The 21,470-nt window shown below is 39.7% G+C and overlaps 2 protein-coding genes across 2 annotated transcripts; one reads left to right on the top strand and one right to left on the bottom strand.

The window, feature by feature from the left end:
• The first annotated feature begins 6,677 nt into the window (after positions 1 to 6,677).
• Positions 6,678 to 14,848, top strand: LOC103718779 (uncharacterized). The gene is made up of 6 exons (XM_008807747.5): positions 6,678 to 7,377; positions 11,399 to 11,555; positions 11,959 to 12,135; positions 12,231 to 12,314; positions 13,693 to 13,774; positions 14,223 to 14,848. Exons 1-6 carry the CDS (start codon positions 6,992 to 6,994, stop codon positions 14,654 to 14,656), a joined length of 1,320 nt encoding a protein of 439 aa, XP_008805969.1. The 5' UTR covers positions 6,678 to 6,991; the 3' UTR covers positions 14,657 to 14,848.
• An 875-nt stretch (positions 14,849 to 15,723) lies between these two features.
• LOC103718799 (indole-3-acetate beta-glucosyltransferase-like) lies at positions 15,724 to 19,235 on the bottom strand. Its single transcript, XM_008807775.5, has 2 exons — positions 18,600 to 19,235; positions 15,724 to 16,553 (listed from the first exon to the last, which is right to left on the bottom strand). Exons 1-2 carry the CDS (start codon positions 19,218 to 19,220, stop codon positions 15,807 to 15,809), a joined length of 1,368 nt encoding a protein of 455 aa, XP_008805997.2. The 5' UTR covers positions 19,221 to 19,235; the 3' UTR covers positions 15,724 to 15,806.
• Between the last annotated feature and the right edge of the window lie 2,235 nt (positions 19,236 to 21,470).

Consider the following 21,470-nt stretch of genomic DNA (forward strand, 5'->3'; position numbering starts at 1 on the left):
CGGACTACAAGGACAGGCGAGAACAAATTTCGATTTGGCTCCCTTTTTTTTAATTTACGTTGCATGGCTCGGTGTCCTCGACGCAACATGCACGTCGTGTGGGAATTTTCCAACGAAGCTTTACACCTGAACTTGTGCGCCTCTTCCCCCTAATAAGCCTTTCTAAGAATACCGCGGTCTCCAACGCATAAACCACCAACTTTTCTAAGGTAAGCGAGTTTTGTAGATAGTGAAACCGTGGTCTTCCAGTCGGTGAGTAGAAAGGCCACTGGTTCAGATGACATAATACATTTAAGTTTAAAGTGCAAATTAAAACTCTTACATGAATTTGCATCTTAAGCTCATCCAAATCAGCATGCTGGAGCAATTTTTGTAGGATGACATAATTCACTTAAGTTTTTGTCAAATACCGTATTTGTCATCTTTCGTTCCACATGTATGTGCAGTAGGAAAATTCTTCCCATGCGGTAGGAAAATTCTTCCCAAAAACAAAAGTAGTTTTCAATCACAAGATGGCGCCATGTGTCATGAAGAAAGTGACATTCTGCTAATAAAAATAGAATTCAAGCAGATGATTTTGATTGCTTGACACGTTCTACGGCTCCAAATCCTATACAGTCGTTGAAGAGGTCGCTAGATTAAGAGTTCAAATTTATTTAAATCTAATCGCAAGTACCACGATCGGTCCGTGATTAGCCTCATTAGGCTCACGTTATAGTGTCCTCTACTCCACATAGACAATGTGCCGAATCTGCTCTGATATCATTTGTCGCAACCTAGGATCTCACCCAAAAAAATTATTCAGAAGGTATTTTTTGAATTTTTTAACCATGTATAAGTACCCAAGATCTATATAGTGCATAGCCGATGTAGAAACTAAATACACATCCACACGGATCCTCATATCTCTTCAATTCAAAGGCAAACATGAGAGGATCCAAACTCATAATCAAAGCACTCCATGTAAATGTAGCAAATGGTTATGACCTGCATTATTAAAAAAAAAAAGTATCATAAAATGATAATGAGTAAGGAAAAAGAACGTGTGTGATATGGAGATCAAATCTTTATGCGTACGTGTCCTCTAGTATTTAGTGACGAACAACCTAAAGGTGGTGGGCATCGCAGGAGAAACGGTCGGTGGAGCCGCAAACGCTACAAGACCCGGAAGACTCCGAGTTTTCAAGACGCTAAAATCCGTGGCTGTACGTCGTAAGTTCAGACGGCATGCGCTGAAGTAGTTGCTCCCATTTCCGTCCAACGGTCCAAGTCTCATTCCGTGACAATTAAATGAGCCTTTTTGACTTCCAAGTCCCAACTCCCAACTCCCGAACAAACATCGCAAGTTCGTTTAGAGAATCACTAACTACTTGGTGATTCAGGGTGTAGTTAAGGATTTTTTTTAATGAAATGTGTCCCTTTTTTTATTTGAATATAAGTGAGCCGTAAGACTAGAAGTTACGTAATACACTCTAAATAAAATAAACTCCAGCAGGTCCTCCAACAGCCAACTCCATCATATCTCGTGGATAGCCACTTAAAGCATTCATTAGCTGCATCAATGTGCAATATACTTCTGTTGAATAGCTAAACCATATGCTGCGGCATCATTTTCTTCTCTCTGAATGTGGGATATTTTGATCTAATCCAACAAGTTCAGGAGACATCATGTTTCATATTTTGGAGCAAGACATTATGGTCAACCGAACTTGTAGGTAATGTAAGCCATCAAGTTCTTCACAATGAGATCCCATGGTCTAAAGCTTTGCATATTCATCTCTTTAGAAGTTAAATGGCTGGCTAGCTACTAGCTGAATCATGGACTCGTAAGCCTAGATCTAAACACACTAGCTAGACCTAATGTAACCTAAATATACATTACAGATTGTATATAAAATTTTACAAATTCTTTCATGTACATTATTATTTTTTACATGTGCTACCATTGTTAAGCTGTGCCTCAATACTAAGTTAGAGTTCTTTTGAAGTTGAGTATTACTTATAAGCGGACTATTAGATATTAAGCACCAATTAATTACTTGTTTAGGATGATTAGGAAAGCATCTTTTGAACTCCATCCTCACAATAAAAGTGAGGGCACAGTATTTTTCTTTTTTTCATTTCTCTTACTTCTACCTTTGATTTAACTGGACAAATTCGGTACACTCAATTGCATCTGAAGTGAAGGTCGTACTTCTACATGTACACGTAAAAGAGGCCGGTGCGGACCCACCAACAACCATGCATGTGATCTACATGTATGGGATTGTACATTAAATGGGTGGCTTTGATGCGGCTCTCATTCATTTTCCCATTCGGATGCACAGCATAACATTAATGTGATAGTCCAATTCTTGCATCCATAATTGATACATGTAAAGGCAAAAAATATATATAACATAAAATATAGCAAAAAAGGACATGGAGAAGGCATGCAGCGTTGCTACCAGATGGGAAATTTTTCCTATACTCCTTTTCTTGATATATGGAAGTTGGTCGTTCTAGAATCATGGTAGCGGAAGGCTATCAGTTATTTGGCTATACGGTTTTTAGAGCGGAGCTGAGAGCTGCCTGAACGAATCTTCGACACGCTCAACGTGTGTTCTTAGCTAGTTCAGTCATTTTGGAGAGTGATTTGGCTACGGTCATTAGCTGAATCCAGAAGGGTCCGAGGGTCGTTGCTGTTGACCATCCCTTGATTCGCGATATCTGAATGACGGTGAAGGATGAAGAGGTCGTCCAGACAAAACATATGTTTAGAAAAGCTAATGGGATTGCAGATTGGATGGCCACGTATGTGGCTAACCATGCTAGCAGTACTCTGTAAGCGGAAAATGAAAAACTACCTCAGAAGCTCCGTAATATTTTGTTTTTTGATTTTATTGGATGTATTTGTACATGTGTTGTATAAACCGCTCAATCTGAAAAAAAAAAATGTTGGTCATTAAATAAATGCTCATTTGAAATCAAATGTGACACTTGGTTGGACCACCGGAGGGGGATGACGGAGGGTATACGTGATCCCCAGACGTCAAATCTAAAGTGCCGCACGACACGGTTCCGGGCGGGGTTTGGTGGAGCCCCAAACACGGTTTTAAGCAGTCAGACTCGGATCCATTGCAGCCAGTGGTTTAGTTCTTTTTGACGCTCAAAAGTCGGCGGAAGAATGAAAGGGCGGTCCGACCAAGTCTAACTCACCGACCTTCGCACGAATCCACCGTCGGATCGCGCAATAGCCGATTGAGAGCCCTGCAGGTTGTTTAATGAGGGCGTTCTGATTACTTTGAAACGTGTGCAAGGCGCGATCCAGCGGTCCACGTCGCGAAAGAAGATGAACCCTCCGTTCGCGTGAAAGAGACGACCCGAACCCGCCGGTGAGAACTCATGTTTCCCATGCGACGACCAAGTCTTGGAACTGGGAGGTGCTGCTGCTATACAAATACTCGTTCCCCCCTCGTCTCCCTTCCACCATCCTCAAAGATCCTTGCGACGATCAAGTCCTCTTGGAACTGGGAGGTGCTGCTGCTATTCAAACACTCGTTCCCCCCCCGTCTCCCTTCCACCATCCTCAAAGATCCTTGGATATTTATCTCTGTCCTTATAGAAGGAAAGGCATACCCAAAGCTTGCACTCTTTTCTTGGTGCGATGATGGGTCCTGGTGCAAAGCAGCTCGTTCTTCTGGTGCTGGTGATCTCCACCATGCAACCTCTTCTGGCAGCGAGGCCTCTATTGGGACAGCATTGGTGGCCGGAAGGGTATGCGGGTCTCTTGTTATCCAAGGCCTTCATGCGACGGTCCCTCACGCCACAGTCTGGACCTTCGAATTGCACTGGAAATCCCAGCAATCTTGGAGGCATTTGCCCACCACATTGACCTTAACGTTTCACCTCAACTTGTACGTGGTGGTTGGGAGATATGTGGGTCTGAAGATGGGTGTGGGAGGGTGCTAGGTTTCTCAAGAACTCTAGGGGAGCTAGCTTGTGTACGTAGCTTCTAATGTTGGACTTGTGTTTTCCTTCTGTTTGATGTATTTGCGTAAGATTTAGCCTGTGTGTGAGGTAGTTCTAGCTTGATTTTTTCCGATGTACTAATTGACAAAATCATTGTTGATTCATTTTGGTTTGCAAGTGAGATAATTTCCAACAACCTTCTCGTTTGCTATTCAATATCCTCTTGTACTGTGAATGGTATATTTGCGCGAAGAGATCTTTTTAAGTAGGGTATATTATTTGTGCTAATAGATCTTTCAAGTATATATGGGCTAGTATCCCCCTTTACTTAATTTTTTTTTAAAAAAAACGCATGAGCTTGGATGTTGTATATGGTACCCTTTAGTTCAATCACCAAAGTTCTAGCCACGGAGCTCATGGAGCATTTTACACGTATTTCCAGACCCATAGCTTATAAATTATTTACATGAATACTCATTTTTCCTTGACTGAGACTTTACATAAACAATGTGCACTTAATATCCTCACTTCATACATGAATTTATTGTAGTTATTATCAATAGGTCTCATATAAAAACCACTTAAGATATGTTTGGTTGGAAAGAAAACTGCTTGAAAATATGTTCTCTAAGAGATCTATTATTTATTTACTTTCTATTAAAAAAATAATAAAAGTTTTTCTAGAAAACTTTTTCATTTTCATGGAAAGTCCTACTTTTCCTATTAATTTTCCATTCTTCCCCGGAAACAAAACAAACCTTTATTGAAAGAGTTCGTAATAACACAAAACAACTTCATCTTCTTTAGGCAATTAGGTGGCAATGATTTAGAATCATGACATTTGCAAATAATATGACAAAATAAACATTTTACTTGATTAAACGTTCTGCTTTTATCAGGCTATTTTGCACTGAAAGCTAAAAAATATTAGGTTTGAAGAATTAACTTTTAATCAATCTAAAATCGTAAATAAAATTGAAATAATTGTAGAGTCGATCTAGATGTAATAGTTTGATGGTGGTCTCATATATGGATCCATGTTGATCCGAGGGAACTATGATGTTGGGCACCATTAATGCATGAGACTTGCTGCTGCGTAGTTTGACCTCTAATAACCTCGTAAAGAATAATTAAAACATTATGATTATTTTTGTAGATTGATGTAATTTGCTAGATTTTTCTTGTGCTAATTTGACAGAAGCTGACACATTTTTATTGATGGCCATGATAGCAAATGTCCAGTCTTCAACGCACATTAGTTAAGAAAATAGTTTGTGTTCATATGATCCCAAATTACAACATTGTTCCATTAGCTAAGATCAATGCTAAAATATCTACACCTGTTACACTTTGATAAATTTATGAACGCACTAGAAACTTTTTTTTTTTTTCTCTAGCAAAAAGCAAAAAAAACGCGCTAGAAACGTTTCATGAATACATGAATAATCAAAAGATACTTATTATATCATTCCTCTCTCTCTCTCTCTCTCTCTCTCTCTCTCTCTCTCTCGAAGCAATATGGTGATAATTTGGGATCACTACAGTTTAAACCCTAGATCTTACACAAATCAGATTTTTGGGGGAGAGGCGCCAACCAGTTGAGCTAGCAATTATTGGTTATTCCCCATCATATCAATTTTTTTAGAATAGATAAAATCAAAATAACTATAAAATTTATTTTATAGGTTGGTAGTTATTGCATAAATGTACACACATAGACTTTAGGGTGCTAACATTGGCAGGACAAAGTGTTTCACTAGTGTGGCAAACACCTAATCAAACTCCAAAGTATATGTATGTGTTGAAGCTCTAGCACCTAGAAATTGTTAATATTGCAAAAATAATATTTCTGAAAACTTTATAATAAGAAAATATTTAAAAATTAAAAGATTGAAAGCTTGCTTGGATCAAAGTGTATCAAAAAAAAAAAATACTACCTTAGGAAACGAAATTCGTCCCCTGGTGCAAGTCTATGGCAAGATCATCTCTAAGGCATAACAACCTTGCTTAGCTTAATCATCCTCTCACAAACACAATCGTGTATAAGACTTGACCTGATCAACTCCTTCAATTACCTGTATGAAAAATTAGAAATACTAAAAAAGAGAATAGCAGGAAAAAAATCTATTGAAAGGAAGAGGAAAAGGAAACTAAGTGGAATGTGATATAGGATATAGGACTAAGTTGTAAGGGGCCTTTGTATAGGCCCTATTGTTGTCGGAGAATCTTTTATGTGCCTCCCACACACACATGTACTCATCGAACATGCCTTGCTATGCGCATGTGCACGCCTGCTGGGCAAGCACATGCCCATGCATGCGATCACTAGCCCATCATCCTTAAAGCCCAACCTTGATTTGAATGAACCAGATATCTATAAATGCAAGTAAACATGGAACTACTAAAATCAAATTTTAAAACTGTTTGAATCACTTAAAAAAGAGAGAAAAAATAAAATTGAAAATAGAAAATTTAAAATTTCCAACACCACGGCCCATGGTTGCTGTTCTATTCGAACAGTCGAGGTTCGTGAATTTAAGAGTCATCGCATCCACACTTCTTGGGCCTAACAATTAGAGATGAACCATGCACGTAATTACATGGCTCAGGGGGTCCATCCATAATTGATTCTAACTAAACTTGAGGGTGACTGTAGGTGAAATCGATCCCCCAACCGAGTCCCCGTCGTAGAATAAGCATCCATCCTTGTCAAATATCGGAATATTATTCCGGGATGCCACCTCAAAACCTCGTGCTTGGTCGCAAACTCCCATCACCGCCTGGTGAACTGACCGACCAGAGTACCCGCCCAACCGCCTGGCGACACGACGCTGATATTGCCCGACAACACCGCTGGATATTATCCGCAGCGTAATCTCTCCGTAGATTAATCCCCTGGTAATTTTGCACCCCGTCCATCCGAATTTCCCAATTGACCTCCTTAATCAAATCCACCGAGAAAGAACGAATCCTCTCTGTCGCTCGCCCTCTTCTTCTGTTTTGTGGGGCTCTTTGAGGATTTTTTGATTTGGGGAGGAATATGGGGGACATGTACACCAACATCGTGGATTTCATGCGGCGGCCGGCGGTGGTGGAGACGCTGATCGATATTTTGCTGTGCGCCGTGCCGATCTGGGTGGCGGTGATGATCGGGCTGGTGATTGGGTGGTCGTGGCGGCCGCGGTGGACGGGGCTGTTGTTCCTGGGGATGAGGAGCAAATTCCGGTTTCTGTGGACGGCTCCGCCGGGCCTCGGGGCCCGCCGGCTCTGGCTGGCGTTCACCGCCCTCTCAGCCTTCTCCGTGTGCCGGAAGCTCTGGTCCAGCTTCAAGGGGAAGGGCGAGGGGTCGCCGGCCCCGGAGGACTCGGCCTCCCGGCCGGCGGTTTCCATGTCGTCCGCGGACGAGGACGGTGGTGGTAGCTTCAGGTGGGTGTGAATTCCTTTTGGTTTCTTGTTTTTGGGTTGTTTTCTTTGATAAAATTATTTAATTTATGCATTTATGGGAATTAGGTAAGTGAATGTTGTGCAAAATAGAGGGTCCTTTCATGCTGAAAGAAAGATAAAGATCGGTAATTGAGTAATTTTTAGGAAAAATCCCGTTTTGTCTTAGTGGAGTTCTATATTCATGTCTTTCTGTAATTCAAAGGTTTTTTTTTTTTTTTTTTTTTTTGCGTGCGTGCGTGCGTGTGTCGCTGAATGCTGCTTAATCTTTTGAAGTCTGAGAAAATTTGAATTGTAGAAAAACTAGGTTACAATACAAGAATTTATGTGTTTTTATATATATATTTTTTCCTATCTTAACTTTCTGTCTGAAAAGCAGAGGCTTTAATTAGGAACCCTGTCTTCTTGAAATGGGTTCACTTTAATATGCTTAAAGTCAAATTTTGTCTATATCGAATTATAAAGGTGAGACCAAAGACTGTTGGTGCGATGGGATTTCGAAGAGGGTAGAGATAATAGAAGTCGCTGGTTGAGTTATGAGACTACTCGGGCTTCATGCATATTGAGTAGAACCAGCAAATCATATGATTGTGGTTCACAATTTTATGAGAGTTTCAAATGGGCCTCGTATCCTGGAAATGAAAACTTACCATTATGCTTTCGGTGTTTCTCTTGGGAGCGTGGGGACTTATTATAAAATCGTGAAGATTAATAATACAAGCAGTGGACAAGAGAGAGAAACTTGGAGAGAGAAGCAACTGGTCACTGCCGTGATGCTTTTCTTTACAGTGAGATTCATGGGCCTAGAAATTGGTTGAGAGATTAGAACTTCATGCATGTACTATCCTTCTTTGCTTCAGTGGCCAGTATGAACTTATTTATGAATGGATGATGCATCTTACTAAGTATTGAAGAGTATGTGACACAAATGAAATTGGACAGATTTTTATTGGAGGATGTGCATTGAAAACATCCTTATGATAGGATAAGCAGTCATAAAACTTTGTTTAGTTCTTTAATGGAGCCTTCTCAACTTAAAATTTTGCTCTGATGCTGACCTCATTTGATAGGAAAAAGATGAAAAAGATTTCATTGATATTGATGATGATGGCCAATTATGTATTTCTGGATCAAGGCTCAGGCTCCAAACTGGGAGGAATGTGATCGAGGGAATCATATATTTCTTGAGGGGCATCTACTTCAAATAATCAGAATTAGTCCACTAGTTGATTACCTTTCCGGTCATTGTTTTGAAAAGTAGCCTCTTGGACTGCAGAGGCAGTCACCCAAGCTTAGGTGGTCACCTGGCCATCCACTCAGTATCCAACCATTTTGGCAGCTTCTATATGTTGGTCGACCACTTTGCAAGAGCCTCCGTGGCCAGCCTAAGCATAAGCAACCCAAGGGCAACTAGGTTGCACAATATTGTGGAGTTGGCAAGGTATTAGGCATGGTTGTTAGGTGGATTAATAACTAATATCATTAATGTTTAACAATGCATCGACTCATTTGAAGTATTTAACATGTTTCTGTTAAGATCAATTATCATTGTTACATAACAGGAAACATATCATTGTTACACTAAAATAAGTCCTTAAATAAATGTTAAAAATTCTATAATTTAGCTACTTCCTTTGATTTGTTGACTTAATTTAATTTTATATTATATTTACTATTGTGAATTTTTAATTCATGTTTTTTAGTACAATAAGTTTAAGTGATTGGCTTGGTGCTAAGCTATTTCTAGAGAACCTGCATATCTCAACCTCCATAAAAAATGTTTAGTTGAAGATATCCATATTCTAAATGTAATTTTTTGTCTAACTGCAGGAAATGTGTTTTTATATAATCCAAGGATGTTGTCACGAACCATCAATCTGACTTCAACACAATTAGTGTTGGACAGAATGCATTGTTTACGTTAGCTTTTTGATTCCTTCTAAGAAGATGTCTATGCATATTCTTTCCAACACCTGATGCCTTTTGGTTAGTTTAACATTGAATTGACTTAAGAATTCTGTCTCCATAGTTATGAATCGTGCTTGATGTATAGTTATGTTGATGAGCTTTATGTTTGAACTGGTCATTCTCTGATGGAACCCATGTGTATTTCATTCGATGTTAACCAATGATCGATGGTTTAAGATGACTGAATCCCAGAGCTTTCAGTTTCGACACTCTTGGCCTTCAAGATTGATATCTCTAATGGTAATGTCCAGATCCTTCATGTTATATTCTGACCACCGTCATTGATTTAGTCTGGAAAGGGGATAAACCGTAGTTATACCTGGAATGTCTGCCAAACAGCCAAAACAAAGGGCTGGATTGTTGTACTTGATTGTTCTTGTCAGTGGTCTTTATCATGGGATAATGTGTTCCTTAGATATAGTGGAACAGAGCTATCCAGCTTCCAACTAACTTTTGAAATGACCAAAAGCTCCCTCCCTTAGCAAGAAGAGAAAAAGCAGTGGTGTACTTCTCTTTTTTAACCAAAATGTAACTAAACAACTTTACTGTGTTACTATGTAACTCATGGAATGCCGTACCGGCCCATACCGGCCGGTACGGGCCGGTACGTACCGGTCCGGCCGTGGACCGGTACCGGAACGGATAAAAAACCGGTATTTCCCGGTTTTTTATCCGTACCGGCCGGTACGGGTGCGTACCGGCCGGTTCGGGCCCGTACCGGCCGGTTCGGAGCCCGTACCGGCCTCGTACCGGTGCGAACCGGCCGGTTCGCACCGGTACGATTTTTTTTTTTTTAGAACCACAACGCCGCGCGCTGTGGTTTTTGAAACCACCGCGTACCGGCCGGTACGGGACCGGTACCAGCCGGTACGTACCGGACCGGACCGGTACCGTACCGGTCCGGCCGGCCACCGGTACGCCGACCGGTACCGGTACGGCGGACCTTGATGTAACTGTTAAAAGAATTATTCCCTTTAATCCTGAAATCAACTATTGTTTTGTGAATAAAAAAGTTTTCCTAGAAATACATATCCAATTTCTAATTTAGGCCTCTGAATTTGCCTAGAACTATTGTTCAATGTTTTTGCAGGTCATAAAAGTGCTTTCAATGCTGTCTGCCTTCATCATAATGGTTCACTTATCCATGAATTGCAGATTTCCACTTAAGACATCAACATGTATAAGACATCAACATGTACCTTTGTAGCAAGAATCTTCTATTTAAGGTGGCGTGTCTACCTTTGAATCTCCTTGAAAACTCATCCCTGCACTCGCATCATAAAGTGTTCTCTTATTAAAAATTTTAGGAGACCCACTTCCCCGTACCTGGACTTGAGACTGGGATGTCATAAAAAAATAATTCACCATTTTCAGTGTGATTGGTGCAGAATTCAGTAGGATTAAACTAAGAATCCCTGTTTTAAATCATGAGAATGCTAGATCACAGCTATATGAAAGGAGTAAAAATTGATCTTACGTAGATCAGAATGATTATGAACTCAATGCATATCTGTGTGGTCACTTAAACCATAAGTGTGCAGAACCATTACCGGCATAAGAAAAGTACGACCGAGATGGTGTTGCCATGAGAATTAGCTCTTGATGAGGTCACTTGATGGCGAAGATATGAATTAGTTGCATTGCTGGACTAAGTCATATGTGTCATGTGATATTCTTAAATCTTGGTATAAGGTTACATTAAGAGTTCTGCAACATAATGTTCCCTTATGTGTCATAAAATTTTCCTTGTTGCTACTTTCACAATGCTTTTTTTTTTGGTTGGGGGGGGGGGGGGGGGTAGGAATATGTTGTCAATTAGAATAAGCTGTGACTCTCTCTAGGACCATTTCGCATCAGAAAAGGCTTGACTAGTATGCAACTTCAAAATTTTTTTGGCAAAAATTGAGGATTTATATGGCACTTCATAGCACCTTCATTTCTATTTATTTGTTTTCTTATTTTTGAGTGAACTAGTGCATGTATTTGAAGTTCAGAATGCCCTAACTTTCTTTACACAATCTTTCTCTGGATCTACCAGTGGAGCTTTCAAGGGTGGGCATGATGTTGTTATTGAGAAAGATTTGGAGCATCTATTGCATCTTTTGGATGGTAAGGCGGGAGATGCAGTATGGCAAAATCAGATGGAACGCACCACACCAAACATGATATACCAAGCTTGGCGCCATGAACCTGAGGTAAAATATGAAGTTTTAATGCTTTGAACAATTACTGCAACAGAATGGTTTCAATAACTATATTGCTTCTGAGAACATACTGTGTCTCTAATATTTTTGTGTTTCCTAGGATTTGTTTCAAATGCATGCATGCATGTGTGCTTTTGTCTTTCCTGCATTATGTTGCTGATGTATCTTTTCCTTTACTATTTTGAAATGTTTTCTTCATTAGTCTATTTTATTTTCCTCGTTTGGACAGAATTTTTGGAGTTTATTGTTTCTTCCTCCACTCATTTAAAAAAATGCTATGAAGTTCCTTTGCTTCATTTCTTTCTCACATAGTTTTGTGCTTTTGACCACATCTTAACCACTGGTATAATTCATCAATAAATTCAAGATTCTGATGTTCTTTTTTGTTCATCAGGTGGGCCCCATAATTTATCGCAGCAGAACTGTATTTGAGGATGCAACTCCTGAATTGGTCAGAGATTTCTTCTGGGATGATGATTTTCGACTTAAATGGGATCCCATGCTCGTGTACTTTAAAACTTTGGAGGAATTCCCTGAGAGTGGAACAATGATTGTTCACTGGATAAAAAAGGTTTTCAACAAGCATCACTCATGCAAATGTTGATTCTCAAACTTATAATTGCTCATAATAAAAGTTTGACTTGATTGCTTATCTGTCACCTCCAGTTCCCATTCTTCTGCAGTGATCGAGAATACATAATTGGTCGACGCATATGGGAGTCTGAAAAGACTTATTATTGTTTGACAAAGGTATTGTATGACAAGTTTCTAGATTAGTTGTGGTCATATCTTCTGTTTAATGATTATTTTGCTATCAAACTAGACCATGCTCAATCCTCTTTGTATATTTATCCATTTTTTAATTTGTGTTGCTTGTATGCTACTATATCTATGTTTTCTTCTTTAAAAAGATTTTGTAAGGGATAGGGTTTTCTTGGTAGAAAATAATGGATCCGTATTTCATTTTCATCAATGTTCTAGCATTAAGGGCATCTCTTTCCATGTATCTGGGTAGAATAGCTGCACATCACAGATTACAAAATTCAAGACTCTCCAGCTCGGCTCTTTTTCCATTTTATTTAACTTTGTCTGTAAAGTAATATTTTTGTACTACATGGACTGAATTGTGCCAATCATGCACGCTTCATGTTTTGCACAACATTGGGCAAACATTGTTTGAAAAATGTCCAATATCTGCCAAATAAAATCACATTAAATCTTTCTCTACACTGCAATGAAGAAGGAAATACTAACAAGATGGAATGGCCAAATGGACCATCAGACCTTTCTGATTATTTGTCATCTTGGCCTTAGTTATAAGACTGTAGTATAGCATTAGGGGTATAAACAAGTTCAACAAGCTGGGCTCTGCTCAAGCTCGGCGCGACATTATAAACGGTCTGCTCGATAGCGGCTTAAGTCTAGTTGAGAAAGCCCAACTCAAGCTCGGTTAGTGTATACTCAAGTCAGCTTAAGCTCGAAAAGCAAATCGAGCAAAGCTTGAGCTGACTCAGCTCATTTAAGCTTCAGGAAAAAGTGGTAGGGTGAGAAGGTTCTACCTGACTAGGTGTTGCTTTCATGGTGGCAGTTGCTGTTAAAGCCTTTGGAGTGTGTGATGCTTTTCATGCTCAATGAGGTTGTGGATCTCCAGGCAACCGAATCAATGGTTGTTGTGAGGATGCAGCAGCAGAGAAAAGAGGAGGGAGATCTGGAGGAGACTTTAGATCAATAGTGAAGGAATTTAGATCAACAGTGAAGGAATTTAGTCCACTGAGGTTTTGTTCGGCGCATATGTTATATGACAGATGCATTTGTAGTTTTAGAAAGGTCTGCGAGAGCTGCCACTAACTTGTCTTACTGGCATCTGAAATCCAGCAGTTATAATCATCCTTACACCTTAATGTTGATGTGAATAGCAGCCCATCCATGCATACTTTTTACCATCTTTCGAACTTGGCATGGTAAATTTAGGATGAGGATGATTGTCGTTTATTGCATTCATCATCTTTAGTTTGAGATATATATTGTTGCTGTTATCTGGCAGTGTTTACACCATCTGGTATTTGTACGTTGTATCCTAATCGCCGGTGTTGTTTCTCTAATTAATTTATCACATTTTATTCTACAGAATGTTCCTTACCCAGCTTTACGCAAGAACGAAAAACCAAGGCGTGTGGAACTGTATTTCTCAAGTTGGCGCATCAGAGCAGGTACATATCATATATACTTTATCGAAGTATTTCAAGAATCCTGACCAACCTAAATTAATTTTGTGTTTCCTATTGAATCAAATATTTCCATGGGATGCTACTAGGACTATATTGTAGACCAACAAATAAGATTTAACTGAACTCTTCACCATTATCCCGTGCTAGTTATGTTTGAAATTTACTTCCCAAATAGTGAGCTATTATAGACTTTTGTTGGAAACCGTGACTTGAAATGAGTTATGCCAAAAGCCTTTTGTACTGATCACAGATTTCCAATCATCCAGCAGCTGAAATCTCATGTCATCATTTGGATGGATAATTCTGATCACCACGGGTTTCTTTCCATTTCATGTTTGGATTCTATAATCAACTATTTTATTGCAAGTATCACGGTGGATCTTATAATATTCTTAATATATCTTTTTTATTTTCATTCACATGGATGCAGTGGAGTCGCGAAGACAAGACGCGCAACTTTCTGCATGTGAAGTAACTCTTATTCATTACGAGGACATGGGCATTCCGAAGGATGTAGCTAAGGTTGGTGTTCGTCATGGAATGTGGGGAGCTGTTAAGAAACTTCAATCTGGTATGAGAGCGTATCAAGTAATGAGAAAAACAGATGTAACCCTGTCCAGGAGTGCACTAATGGCACGCGTCACCACGAAGATTCCAGTTGATGGAAGCATCGGACTCTTGGACTCAGAACCGTCCCATGAATCAGAAACAGGTAACAATGATGATGTTATTGAGGTACATCACGGAATTGACTGGAAATGGGTTGTTATTGGTGGAACGGTGGCCGTTGTCTGTGGGCTTCAGACCGGTCTTATTGGTAAGGCTCTGTTATTTGGAGCTGCAAGGAGGCTTGCAAGGAAGTGAGAGTGACCTTCCGTCCGGAATGTGTTTTGAGGGACCAATCTCTGATTCCTATTTAAATACGGGAATGTTATAAATGACGGTAAAGCTGCTTAAATATGATATTTTATATTCAGGATTATAGCTTTGTGTTGCACTGGTTTGTATGATATTCTCATCTTAATTTATGATAGTATATACCTAATAGTCTGCTAAGTCTGCTTGATATGCATACTGAAACTGACCCATGTCTGTGGTAGTGTCATGGCTGGTTATAAGCTTTAACTGAACCAGGAATAAGGTACGTAATTGAGGAAAAAGGTATGTAGTTTATGTTGGTGAGGTTTATCTTTAGGTCTTATCATTTTGAAGAGCTAAAAAGTTATTCTAGATTGAAGCAAAAATTTCAGTATATCTTAGAGAATATTAACAATCATTGGGAAAATGTAAATTACTGCAGGAAAGGTAATTTAGAAAATCTACCAATTGCGGCACGTCTCTATGAAGACTTCACATCTTTTACTTCTCATATGCATGCTTTAAAACACTTGTTTCAACTCAAAATATGACACCTATGAAGCTTTTGGTCCTGGAGGAATCACTTGCAGATATCAAATTGTAACCACGCCCTACCATGCAGAAAACATAGAAAATTAATTAGAGCAGCTCAAGCGAGTATCATGTTGGACTGCAATACCTGCTGCCAAGTTTCATCAAAACATTGATGGGGAGACATACCTTCATGCTTGGGGCTTACATGATGATATGTAAATAAATTATGCTGATAAATTCAGGTTTTCAGTTCATATGAATCTTCATGAGAGTGAGAAATGCAGCAAATTAAGTTCCAAAGTCTAACGGCAAGAGCTCATCCCTCTAAATAAAATAAAGGGCTGCTTTGCCTCCTTTTTCACCCAAAAAACAAAAAACAATTTGCAAGAGTATGCGTTGCATTTGATCCATCATCGGCTTTTAAAGCATTGTCTGACATATTCAATGACACTGGTTTAATTTGATAACAGCTCCTGATAAACTGTTCTTAATTAATTGCAACTAATCATTCGATAACATTGTTCTTCCACCAACGAGACCAAACTAGAGAAACAATTAATTAGGCGCATACTCCAAGGTGGTTTAGTTCTAACTCCAATTTAGACTCTTCTCCTCCCCCCAGTCAAAACTGCGAGGCACTACGATCCTTGGCCTTTGCATTCAGATACCCCACAAGCTCATTTAGGCTCTGATCAGAACTCCCACCCTCACGCAATGCCTTCTTGGCCAAATCCCTCAATCTCCTCGAATTCCTTCTAATCTCCTCACTCTTTTCCCCATGCATCACCTCCCTTATGCACCTCTCGACCTCATCCCTAAGAAAGATCCTCTTCTCCCCTGCTCTCACCCTCCTGCCAACCCTCCACATATCCTCCACGTACTTGGCATTCGTCGGCTGGTCGGTCCAAAGCGGCATCGCAACCACCGGCACCCCGAAGCTCAGCGTTTCCAGCGTCGAGTTCCAGCCGCAGTGCGTCGCAAAGCATCCCACGGCCTCATGGCCCAAGACAGCAAGCTGCGGGCTCCACTTCACGAGGAGTCCCTTCTCCGGTGGCTCTTCAATGAATTCGCGAGGGAGGTTCTTCCTGTCAGGGCCCTTCACCACCCACAGGAAGTACTCGTCGCTCGCCTTGAGGCCAGATGCCAATTCCTCCATCTGCTCGACTCCTAAGGATGCAAAGCTGCCGAAGGAGACGTAGACCACGGAGCCAGGTGGCTTCGCATCGAGCCACTTCATGCAGCTATCCTTCTCAGCTTCAAAGGTGCTCATGCCGTAGGTGTCGCTTCCGTCGTGCTTGTCCACGTCCATCAACGGCACGCATGGCCCGATGGTCCTCGCATGCATATATTTCTTCAAGCATCGTACCACCTTTCCAATTGAACCGGAAATAAAGCAAAAGATTATTGGAAAACGGAAGGAGCGTCCGAATTAAAACGCGGTTTATTTACTAAAGGACCATGTTAGTGTGCAGGAACAAGTCTTTCCTGACTGCAGTTGTTAAAGAAAAAAAAGGATTAAATTGCAGGATTTGTGAATGGTTCTATGGTTGTTGTTCAGTAATTTAATATGAAATGTACAACTCCATCAGTGATGGAGATTTTTTTCTTTGATTTATAGAGTATCGAATAATTCTTTAATTTAGAATACTAAATCAACTCCATACTTATTAATAATAAGCACATATAATGTTAAAGGTCACATTTATAAATTTGCAACCGATTTACATATGATCATCTCTAAAATAGCCAATGACTTGGATAATCTTGTGCTGCTTTGACATGCTATGCACTTGCCAGAACTTCTCTTGCAACATATTTTAAAGACGGCATCGGTCAAATATGTCAGGAACAACTATCTAGTACTGTTCCGTTCTCTAATTTTCAAAGCCATTACTGCTGGATCTCTAAAGCCGGCCAACATAGTGTAAAGTAAAAAGAAATTGTTAATTACTGCATTTCAACATGAACCTACTTAAACTAAATTTCTTTTCCAAGAAGTGAATGACCCTTTATGTTGTATCAGAAAGACAACATAGAAAACAAAAGGATAACATCCAAAGTTGCAAGAAATCTTGAAGATTCAGTAAAACCTCTAATTTAGCATAATCACATTAGCTTGTCAGGATATATTTTTCTTAATAAGAAAACATCAACTATCTATTTTACAATACTATAAATTCTGCAACCATGGAATAGTCAGTATGAATTGAAAAACCATTGACTACTATTGTTTCACTTGGAAAATGTTTGAGGCTTTCATTGCTTCAAGAAATAGCATCCTACGTACTACATGTGACTCCTAAAAGATGCCATCTTATAGGATTTTGCATTAACTATTTTATAGTTTAATTCAGACTCAATCTATAGATATAATGGTGACTGTATATGGCATGAAAAAGATCTGAATTGTGATATGAAATTGCCTCATTTTCATATACTTTGCTTATTTTTTATTCCTACATATTTATGTCTATATGCAGGCCAACTTTTTACCAATGTACTTCTTAGTAGATCAAGTGAAATATATGTTTAGTCTTACATCAATTATATATTGGATAGATCTTGTATATTTATACAGAATCAAGAAATCCAAATGATACGTTCTTCCAACAAGTTTTTTTAGATGAGGTTCTGGATTGTTAATATTTCATGAATCATCTAATAGATAAATTTAAAGACCTAGTGGTGCCACAGAGAAATGTTGCTCAAAAGGTGAATCAGATGATGTGCAGCTTTTTTTTCTTATTGCTCCATTGCTTGGCGGACTACAAGATGCCAAATCAAAAGGAACAATTGGAAAGTTGCACGCCAATTGAGTTGACTTATTAACTTCTGATTTTAGAACTACTTTTGTCCTCACTCTTTAAGCAGCATTTAACACCGGACACGACACCGTCGTACAGTTGGGATGCATGATATCACTCTCCAGTTGAAAATCCCTGCTGTATATATCGACCATTGTAGTTTAGTCTACCATAATTTTGAAACAAATGCATTCAAGATAACAGATGCATTTGCACAAGATGCATGCCCCAAGGTGGAAGAACGGGTATTTAATGGTTTTATAGATACATTTGCATTATATATAGGTCAGAATTACTTTTTTCGTTGAGCTAGATGAGGAGATCAGACCTCCTATTTAGGTCTTTGCAAACAATACTTCTTCATTTCCCTTTTTCTCTTCAGAAAACAATCAGATTTTAAGTATGACAGCTGATAGCTTAGATCTAGGTCGTGTGTGGTTTTTGTTAGAATACACTGAATCAAGGGTATGGGTCTAGTAAATTAAAACTCATGACAAGGAACCATGAGTCATCAACAGCTTCCAAAAATATAGCATGCGGTGCAGTGCATGTGTTCATACATATCAATGCAAGCGTGAGAAAAGAAGATAGCTATTTAAAACACATCTCACCTCGCTCTCCAACTCATCGAATGAATTGAATAGGACCCAGTCATCCTTCTCCGTCTTGAACTGATTCAGAGCGTATGCGGTGAGGGTCGGGTATGATCCATCCCTGAAAGCAAATGAAGGGAAATCCGATCTCTCCATCGGCGGCAAACCCTCGAAGGACTCAATAGCTTGCACCCTGGGGACATCAAGCTTCCCTTCACGGACATAGTAGTAAATAGCACTTACAGCGCATGACTGCGTCGAGAAAGCAATCACCGGCAGGCCGAACTTCTTGGCCACCGCGAGGCCCCACGGCACATAGCTGTCGTAAATCATGCAGGTGAAGGGAGTGTTAGACTTCTCATGGGCCAGGATCAGCTCCTCGAGGGTCTTGGAGCCGAACTCGTCGAGCTTTTGGAAGTAGTCTTCGAGGCTGACGGCGGACTGCATGCCGCCTTCGTCATGGCCGTCGGAGATGGGCTCGACGGAGACCGGGCCAGCGTCGACGTCGATGGTGTTGATGATGAAGCGGGTGACGACGATGGTGGTCCGGGGGCCCTTGACGGCCAGCCGCTTCGCAAACTGGAGCATGGGGTTGATGTGGCTCTGCATGGGATATGGGAGGACCAAGACATGGGCCATGGCGGTGTGTGCGGCTTTGGGATTCTTTCTCCTTTAGTGGGATGAAAGGGCGTTGGTGTTTATATAAAGAGAGAGGAAGGGTGGAGCGAATGCACTCTTGCTAGGGTTGGTGTGAGGACAGAATTGAAATAAATACGGCATAGCTGGCAGACAAAGGTTTATGGTAACCAAAGCCACTGGTGCCAGATTCTCGTTTCGAGATTCGATTCATATTAGTATAATATAGTTCGATACGAATTTTTTTTAGCGTACCTAATATCGGTATGCCATCCTTATCAAACATCTATATTAAATCAGTACACTACGCACTGCAAAAAAATTAAACATTACCGATGATTTTTATTTTCTATATCGATGCTTATAAGTGTTGTTGGTTTTATTAGCAATGCTTCATAAAACGTTACAAAAGTGTCAGCAATACGAGCGTATGGTACATTTCATACTGTCTGATTCAGATTGATATGGCATAATGTTGTCTTATTGTACGAAGAATTGTCTACCTGTTAATATGTGAAATGGACCGGTAGTCATTATTTTCTTTTTTTCCTAAGTTTATCATTTTATTTTCTGCAGCGAATTGAAGGGTAGAAATGGTGGAATGACACGGATCAGTAGTTGCTTTCTCTTGGTGTTCATGTCTGGATCCACTGTGTATGGGAGATCAGGGTAGTTGCTCTCCGTTTTCCTTCATGTTTGTATCAACTTTAATTAAATGATATTTTTATTGCCTTCCCTAAATACCCCGTCCGTGTTCATGATGATAAGTGATATAAATTTTTCTTTATATATATATAAACAGGAAGGGGTTAATTTTCTTCTTCTTTTTGCTTGCTTTCTGCTTATTCCATCATCTTCAGAATTGATCCCAACCAGCATCGAACCCCTAATCTCTTGCCGATTTTTTAAGCGGAGCAAATGCTGGGTGGTAGGATGGTTTATTGCTTAAAATGATAAATTTCAAGTTTGAATACTCATGCACAATTTAGAAATAAGATATTATCTTATGGAAAGTAACATAATTAAATAATCTCATTTTTCACTATTAAAAAATGAAGGTTGTTATAAAATTAGCAGCTAGCTTTTTTCTTTAATATTATCTTAGAGTGGATAACGATGGTTGTTGGGATGGATTATTTTACTTCCTAAAAATCCAGCGCAATGCTTTTCTAGGTAAATTGCCTGCTATTTTCTCATTTTAACAGTAAATAATAGTTTTAGAGAAAACTACATTATATGAGGAGACTTTCTTAAAATAATAGTTTTAAAAAATGACTTTCTTTTGCTTTTCCCCTCTCTCTCTCTCTCTTCGGGTCCATTCGGGCCGAGTTGGGTCCATTCGGTAAATCCAAACCCGATCCAGAAAATGATTCGGGCCCAATTTTAGGATCCAATCCGGACCCGTGGGTCCTAAAATTCGGATCGGGTCGGGTCGGGTCGGGTCACGGGTTGACCCAACCCATTTGCAGTTTAGAAATCATAGTATTGCCGAAACTCTGATCCCAGGAGATTTGTTAAGAATGCCCAATTTTCACTACAGGTCAGACAACAGCTGCTGGACCATATTTAGTAGTATAATGAAACCTATCTATGCATGCGTGAGTCCTAGATGGTCTTTAATTTCTTAGTTTCAATTACACATCTAAAGCATATACGACTCGTATCTTGAGGAGGCAGGATGTAGCTCAAGTCATGATATTTGGACACTCCTCACCTTCAGATAATTATATATCGAATAGGCTTTAGAAGGGGAAAATGGCTTGGAGATTCAAGATGTAGCTAAAAGATTATATTTAATTTTTTGTAAATTTCATATTACATTGTGGCCCTATCTAGATAGTCGTGTGGCATCGTTTCTCAGATAATTAGAGAATCTTGATCATGTAATCCAAAACCCTCATGATGCTAAAGATCATCTTTTGGTCCACTCAAACAATCGTCTGCATGCACTTGCATTGATGTGGCTGCTCCCGTGCAATTGGCCATGCACACAATAGTAGCACAAGACTTGTAAGGAAGTTATTGCTTAGGTGTTCCCTTCTGCATTTGTAGAAATCTACTTAGAAAATCCTGTTCATGAGTTCATCTTTTTAACATGTTTAAATGGAATATAATACCCCAATTTATTAGAGATTATGTGATGTAGGGTTTTTTCGATCAGGACAATTTCTATAAGACCCAGGCGAGCTAGGCCTGACCTGGATTAAAGTCAGCAGGCCCAGCCGGCTTTGCTCCATCAAAACAGGGGATCAC

The sequence above is a fragment of the Phoenix dactylifera genome, chromosome 1 (genome assembly GCF_051530095.1).
Source record: "Phoenix dactylifera cultivar Ajwa chromosome 1, Ajwa_hap1_PhDact_Kaust_v1.1, whole genome shotgun sequence".
Lineage (NCBI taxonomy): Eukaryota > Viridiplantae > Streptophyta > Magnoliopsida > Arecales > Arecaceae > Phoenix > Phoenix dactylifera.